Below are 8,337 nucleotides of genomic sequence, written 5' to 3'. Positions count from 1 at the left end.
TCTGCTTCGCCATGACCAGTTTCAGGAAAATGCACCAAGTTAAGCAAGTCAAATTCCACGATAAGTACTTTTGCGCACTAAACGCGATCCCCAGCACCAAGGTCGGATTTGACAGAGTGGGATGTCATCAGACTTTAGTACTCGGGCATCTCCTCCTGTACAGCACAAGGTCAAATACAGGGGGAAATTATTATGTCATTCTCAAAACTTAACTACTACTACTACTATTATTGCTACCCAATACCAAGTGATCTACTCAGATAGGCAACAGCTGCACTTCTACCAACAAGCATCACCAAATCTTTTTTGTCCAACTCAAGTCAAATGGGAAACCAAAAGAGTTCATTTCTCTTCTAACTACTGTTAAGCGACGAGAAACTAGCATCAAGTATCCTGCTTGGGAAGGGAGAAAAGGGTTTAAAGCAATACATAATCAATAGCTAGCTCACATAAGCTCAACATAAACTATATCGTGCAGAATACGAGAGGAAATGCATTAGATATCTGGTAAAATAACCATAACCAAGCCAAATTAAAACTACAGTTAAACAGAAACTATTACGAAATAGGCAATACTACTGACAATTACTTATTGTAAACTAGAGAACTACAACAATTCAACCAATCCAACCAATTCCATTTAACACGAAATGCTTGCAAGAGTAAACTGTCAAGCATTATGATCAGTGCTGTTGAGCTTGCCGACTTGGAGCACCACCATAACCACCACCATATCCAACTTGAGCACCATAGTTACCAGAACCTTGTGAGGTGTCAGACCTCAATGTCGAATTTCCATAACCAGAATTTCCAATAGCATCGCCATAGCCACCGCCCATGTAACCCCCAGCACCTGATTGCATGTCTCCCGATGCACCACCTCCATAAGCACTATCACTTCCACCATAGCCCCCATAACCATAACCTTGATTTCCGTATCCCGTGGCTCCAGTTGGAGTCTGACCAGCAGAAGATCCTCCATTAGCGGGCCCACCTCCACCATAGCCCATATTCCCATATCCAGAAGGACCCTGAGAGCCCCACGAGCTTCTTGGTCCGCCGGCTGGCACATTTGGATTTCCGAAGGCAGCAACTGCAGGGCCACCATATCCAGGATTGATGGCTCCACCGTAACTTCCATAACCACCATAACCACCCATGCCATTATTGGACGATCCATAACCGTAACCTGGGTGGGCCCCACCATATCCAGAGGAACCATAAGGTGGGTACCCACCACCTCCAGTGTTTTGTGACTGCATGTATCTGTTGGTATCCATTCTATCATAAGAACTCGGATTGTCACCCATAGAACGACCACCAAAACCAGAATTAGAATCTTTAGGAAGAGCACGTTTTACTTCGACTTGTTTCCCACTGACATCATGATATGTCTTGTGTAAAACCCTATCTACTGCATCTTCAGAATCGAATGAAATGAAGCCAAACCCACGAGGTCGGTTGGTCTGTTGATCATACATAATTGCTACATCAGTGATATTACCGTAAGTTTCAAAGTAAGTTCTGAAGCCATCCTCGGTAAGAGTGGGAGGTAATCCCCCAACAAATATTTTCTTGGTCCTGTTATTTCCACCGCCTCCAAAACTTCTACCACTACTCATGTTTCCAGATTTTGAACCCTGTTGTTGTTCCTCTCTGGACAAGGCCCTCTTTGCCTCAACCTATACAGGAAAAATGTCATTGAGCTAACTAAAGGAAGAACAAATTTAGATGCAAGCAAGATAGACTCAAAGAACAGATTTTGTTATAAAAAAAAGATGCCTAAAATTTAAGTGAAATTTTCCATCAACTAGGTTATTAGTTGGGGGAAAGCTCTACTAAAGGACCTAAAACTATCATCTGAAATGTACTAAAAGAAGACATTAGGACTAAAATAAACCTGCCTGCTAACTATCAACAGAAAGAAGAAAAACTCATCTATATCTACAAAGTACAAGTCCACACATGCATGCACGTAATTTAATATGAAAATCTCAATATTTACTACTCTATGCACCACATTTAACACCATTTTTCTCAGCAAGTCAGATATACCATGACGGTGTCAGAAAACAATGAGGAGGAAACAATCATCTCACTTCCCCATCCATTGCATCAAGTGCATGGCTTGATAATGAAGCAAACTTTGCTGCACAATTGCAGCTTCGGAAGGCACAACAGTGACACACCACATAGCAGAATTATCTGCATATATGCAAAAGTGACAGCTATGCAGCAGAAGCAAGAAATTGTACTACAACCTATGTTGCACGGGCTCTTCAATATCCCTGCCGCAACCCTATCGACACGACATGGGCGTGGGTGTGGGATCCACACCGGATTTGGTCATATATTAAGTTTTTTAAGGACTGGATTTGGTCATATATAGAGTATGAGAATGCTTTTCTAGTACACGAGATAACAATAAAATAATGGTGTTTATAAAGAATGAAGTTTTATTAGTTTTAGTCCAATAACTTTAACTAACCGAATTATATACTTTTGTATGTCGTAATATACATTTATTGAACGTATCCCACCACCCACATCCGGACTCGGATCCATACCCCCGAATCCTAAAGTTTATGTGATGAAGAATTTGACCTTTAGACCCGCACCAGGATCTGATATCCGCACCCGAGTCCGAGCAACATAGACAACAACAACAACTACTACTGCTACTATGCATCGATCCCAAGCAAGTTGTATAACAAGTAATTTAAATCGAGTCTCGAGAATCTTGCAAATTCACAGCTCTATTCACCACATTGTATATATAGTTCTTTAACCCAGAAAGAAGGGAACATCAACCTTTTTTTTTTTTTTTTTTTTTTTTTTTTTGAAATGGCAAGGTAAAACACCAGCCTAATATCAACCACCATAGTGTTACTCTAATCAGTATCACTGCGGAATTTATTGTGAGAAACCAGTATCTATTCACAAGGTGAAGAAAGGTGTATCTCTATCTGCAAGACCATCTATTGTATAACTTTACATTTTACAACTCTATTCACCACATTGTATAAATATAAACTTTTAAAAGTATAATAATATCACGAAATGTAGTTCAAAAATATGAAAAGAGGCATAATTGGAAATAGCCACCCCTTGCATCAAAGTGCATGGCTTGATCAACGGAAAGAATTTGGTCACATAACTCTAGCTTCCAAAGTCACAACAGCAACACACACTATAGCAAAATCACAGCACATATGCAGAGCACCACAATATAAAAGATGCATTGTCTACTCACAAAATTGATTCAAGAGTAAGTATCATTTAAAGAAAACCACAATATAAAAGATGCAGACTTTACTTTAAATTATAAAAGATGCATTGTCTACTCACAAAATTGATTCAAGAGTAAGTATCATGTAAAGAAAACCACAATATAAAAGATGCAGACTTTACTTTAAATATCAGGAGAATTTGTCTACACACAGAATTGACTCGAGAGAAACTATTACTTATAGAAAACCACAATTTAAAAGATGCAGACTTAAATTTAAGTATCAGGATAACTTGATAAATACAAAAGTACAACCAGAAGAAGATAATGAAATCATAGAGAAAAATTTTATAGGCATAAACCAGCTCAAGAAATGAAGTGACGTAAGGGTCAAAAAATTTGACTTTAGTATCCAGGGAACGTAATCAAACTAAGAACATATCTGAATTATGCAATGCATCTTATTTAGTACAACAAACCAAACAGTCCATCAAAAATAATCTCAGCATTACTAATACACCCTATTCAGTACTATTCTTAGACAACCTACCAAACGACCCCTTAACCAAAACTCCACAAGCACAAAATCTCAAAAACCAAGAACCAGGAAAATCAGAAAAATAAACAACACCCAGAAGCCACAAAGAAAGGAGAAATGTCACTTCATGATTATATAGGCAAAAACACATCATAAATTGGAAATGTCGCATCAGTAAATGCCCAGAACAATCACAAACTCAGCACACTTAACCAAACTCCACAAGCACAAATATCTCAAAAACCAAAACCAAAAAAAGGGGAAAAAATCAGAAAAATAAACAACGCCCAGAAGCTAAAATAGAGAAAAACACAATTAAAATGCACATTCCAATTCATGATTGCTATAGGAAGGAACTTAGGATGTGCTTTTTAAGTAACATGATAGCATAATATTATGTACACAATTCGTGCATAAGAAGTTTAATTCTCATATTGATAATAGACCCAAATAAATATCCTAAATTTGAATCTCACATTACGAAATGCCCAAAAATCACAAAAGCAGCACACTTAACAAAAATAAAGCACAAAAAATCTCAGCATACGGCCATCAATTACATGAGCATCTTGAAGAATCCTATCAAGAATATTAGGATCCGCAAATACAACAAACCCAAATCCTCTTGGCTTCCCAGTAATTTTATCCCTCATTACTACGGTCCGTAACACGGTAGTAATTTCGCTTTAAATAAGTCTAGGTGGTAATAGGACCCCCACAAAGATGGAGTGTGTTACTGCAAATTCAACCATAGTTCAAGTTTGTTTTTGTGCATTTTTCCTTCTTATTAATATGAATCTTATGCATTATACTTGGGGCTTCTTATTATCATTTGGTTTTACGTTACTAATTTTATTGAGCCACCCCTAAAAATAAACACAATCACAAGTTCAACAAACTTAACTAAAATAGAGCAAAAACATAAATAAAGCCTGAAATATCATACCGTACGACCATCAATTACATGAGTGTCCTGGAGAACCTTATCAAGAATATTAGGTTCTACAAATGCAACAAACCCAAAGCCTCTAGGCCTTCTAGTAACTTTATCTCTCATCACTACACTTTGCAAAACATCTCGATACCCTTGAAAATACTCTTTCAGCTTTTCCTCTGATGCTTCCCATGATATATATCCCACCAATAAATAACTTTCCTTGATCTGAATCCATAAGTTTCTCTCTCTCCATCTCTACTTTTTCTCTCACTATATAGATGTGTATATGTATAACAAAAAAAATGTAAATTTTGAGTGTGTATCTGTTTGGGAGTGGGTGAACATTAGTAATATATTAATATGAATTTTGGCTTTATAATTTTATTGAGTCACACTTACAAGTAAACAACACCCAGAAACTAAAATAGAGCAAAAACAGAAATATAGCATGAAAAATATTACCGTATGGCCATCAATGACATGGTGTCTTGAAGAACCCTATCACGTATACTAGGATCAACAAATCCAAAGCCTCTAGGCTTTCCAGTAATCTTATCCCTCATTACTACAATTTGCAAAGCATCACCTTACCCTTGAAAATACTCTTTCAGCTTCTCCTTTGATGTTTCCCATGATATCCTACCAATAAACAACTTCCATTGATCTGAATCCATAAGTTTCTCTATCTCCATCTCTACTTTTTCTCTAACTACATAGATGTGTAAGCATGAAAAATCTCACCATTAGCCATTAGTAATATGAATCTTATGCATTATACTTACATGAGTGTCTTGAAGAACCCTATCAAAACACCAAAAGCACAAAATCAAAAAACCCACGAATAAGCAAAAAGAAAAAAAAAGATCTTACAAACACAACAAACCCAAAACCTCTATTAGGTTCCGGTAATCTTATCCCTCATTACTACGATCTGTAAAATAACATCACCATACCCTTGAAAATACTCCTCTTCTCTCTATATATAAGATGTATATAGGTAAATATTTATTTGGGAGTGGTGAACATTAGATTCTTATTAATATGAATTTTATGCATTTTACTTGGGGCTTCTTATTATGATTTGGCTTTGGCCACTTGTGATTTTCTTTTGAAGTCTCTAAAAATAAACAACGCCCAGAGGAGCTTACGATGTTTCCCATGATATCTCACCAATAAACAACTTCCCTTGATCTGAATCCATGAGTTTTTCTCTCTCCCTCACTACTTCTATCTTTCTTTATAGAGATGTGTATATATATGTATAACCAACAAAAAAAAAATGTAAACTTTTGAGTGTGTTTATCTGTTTGGGAGTGAGTGAACATTAGTCATTAGTAATATGAATCTTATGCATTATACTTAGGCTTATAATTATCATTTGACTTTAGGCCACCAATTTTATTGAGCCACCCTTGTATGCATAAAATGCCCAAAAAAGTCACAAAATCAACAAACTTAACCAAAACACCGCAAGCGCAAAATCTAAAAACCCACGAATAAACAAAAAGAAATAATAAAGCATGAAAAATCTCACCGTACGACCCCCTATCAAGAATATTAGGATCTGCAAATATAACAAACCCAAATCCTCTAGGCTTTCCAGTAATCTTATCCCTCACTACAACAACAACAAGCCCAGTAGAATCTTATCCCACACTACAGTCTGTAAAACATCACCATACCCTTGAAAATATTCCTTAAGCTATTCCTCTGATGTTTCCCATGATATTCCACCAATAAACAACTTTCCTCGATCTGAATCCATAAGTTTCTCTCTCTTCCCTCGCTCTCTACTTTTTCTCTCTATATATAAGATGTATATAGGTAGATATTTGTTTGGGAGTGGTGAACATTAGTTCTTATTAATATGAATTTTATGCATTATACTTGGGGCTTCTTATTATGATTTGGTTTTAGGCCACTAATTTTATTGAGTCACACCTAAAAATAAACAACACCCATAAGCTAAAATAGGATCAAAAACAGAAATAAAGCATGAAAAATCTCACCGTAAGGCCATCAATTGCATGAGGGTCTTGAAAAACCCTATCAAGAATATTAGGATCTGCAAACAACAAACCCAAAGCCTCTAGGTTTCCCGGTAATCTTACATTACTACAGACTGTAAAACATCACCATACCCTTGAAAATACTACTTCAACTTCTCTTCTGATGTTTCCCATGATATCTCACCAATAAACAACTTTCCTTGATCTGAATCCATGAGTTTTTCTCTCTCCCTCTCTAATTTTTCTCAATATAAGATGTATATAGGTATAACAAAAAAACGTAAATTTAAATTTTTGAGTGTGTATCTGTTTGGGAGAGGGTGAACATCAGTTCTTAATAATATGAACTTTATACATTATACTTAGGTTTGGCTTTAGACCACTAATTTTATTGAGTCACCCCTAAAAATAAACAACACACAGAAGCTAAAATAGAACAAAAACAGAATAAAGCATGAACAATCTCACCGTAAGGCCATCAATTACACGAGTGTCTTGAATATCCCTATCAAGAATACTAGGATCTACAAATACAACAAACCCAAAACCTCAAGGTTTACCAGTAATTTTATCCCTCATTACTACAGTTTGTAAAACGTCGCCATGCCCTTAAAAATACACTATCTGCTTTTCCTCTTATGTTTCCCATGATATCCCACCAATAAATAGCTTTCCTTGATCTGAATCTAAAAGTTTCTCTCTCCCTCACTACTTTCCTCTCTCTGTATATACGATGTATATATGCATACAAAAAAATGTGTGTGTATCTGTTACTAATATGCATTATATGTAGGTCAATCCCTCTTATTATGATTTAGCTTTAGGCCACTAATTTTATTGCCCTCTTATGATGATTTAGCTTTAGGCCACTAATTTTATTGAGTCATCTCAGTGAGTAAATGAACAGCAATGAATCACAAAATCAACACACTCAACCAAAAAATAAACGACACCCAGAAGTTAAAATAGAGGAAAAACATTAAAAAAAAAAAAAAAAATCTTACCGTACGGCCATCAATTACATGAGTGTCTTGAAGAACCCTATCAAGAATATTAGGATCTGCAAATACAACAAACCCAAAACCTCTAGGCTTCCCAGTAATCTTATCCCTCATTACTACAGTCTGTAAAACATCACCATACCCTTGAAAATACTCCTTAAGCTTTTCCTCTGATGTTTCCCATGATATTCCACCAATAAACAACTTTCCTTGATCTGAATCCATAAGTTCCTCTTTCCCTCACTATTTTTCTCTCTCTGTATATAAGATGTGTATATATATGTATAACAAAAAAATTGTAAATTTTGAGCGTGTGTGTGGGAGAAGAGAGAGTGAGGGTTTTGTAAGAGAAAACTGGAAAAGAGAGGCTGACTGGGGAAGAGAATGGTAGGGAATGAATGTGAGTGGAAGGAGGAATGGACGGTTGAGATTTGATGAGATCAATGGTGGTGATTCGTTTTTGGTGAGCTTGTTGATGGTTAGATATTTTTGTGGGCGAAAAATATCTGGTATAATTTGTATAGTATCTAATTCGCTCGGCCAAAAGTATCTGGTATAATTTGTGTAGTATGCCTTGTAAGACGTAACTTGTGTTATATTATGATGCAAAAATATAAAAATAT

The 8,337-nt window shown here is 36.1% G+C and overlaps 1 protein-coding gene across 1 annotated transcript; it reads right to left on the bottom strand.

Moving 5' to 3' along the window:
• Window positions 1-435: 435 nt before the first annotated feature.
• LOC132037882 (heterogeneous nuclear ribonucleoprotein 1-like) lies at window positions 436-8,095 on the bottom strand. Its single transcript, XM_059428521.1, has 2 exons — window positions 7,718-8,095; window positions 436-1,682 (listed from the first exon to the last, which is right to left on the bottom strand). The coding sequence occupies exons 1-2, from the start codon at window positions 7,937-7,939 to the stop codon at window positions 684-686; spliced, it is 1,221 nt and encodes a 406-aa protein (XP_059284504.1). The 5' UTR covers window positions 7,940-8,095; the 3' UTR covers window positions 436-683.
• Between the last annotated feature and the right edge of the window lie 242 nt (window positions 8,096-8,337).

The sequence above is a fragment of the Lycium ferocissimum genome, chromosome 11, assembly GCF_029784015.1.
Source record: "Lycium ferocissimum isolate CSIRO_LF1 chromosome 11, AGI_CSIRO_Lferr_CH_V1, whole genome shotgun sequence".
In the NCBI taxonomy this organism is placed as follows: Eukaryota; Viridiplantae; Streptophyta; class Magnoliopsida; order Solanales; family Solanaceae; genus Lycium; species Lycium ferocissimum.
This window is presented reverse-complemented; position numbering and strand designations above follow the sequence as displayed.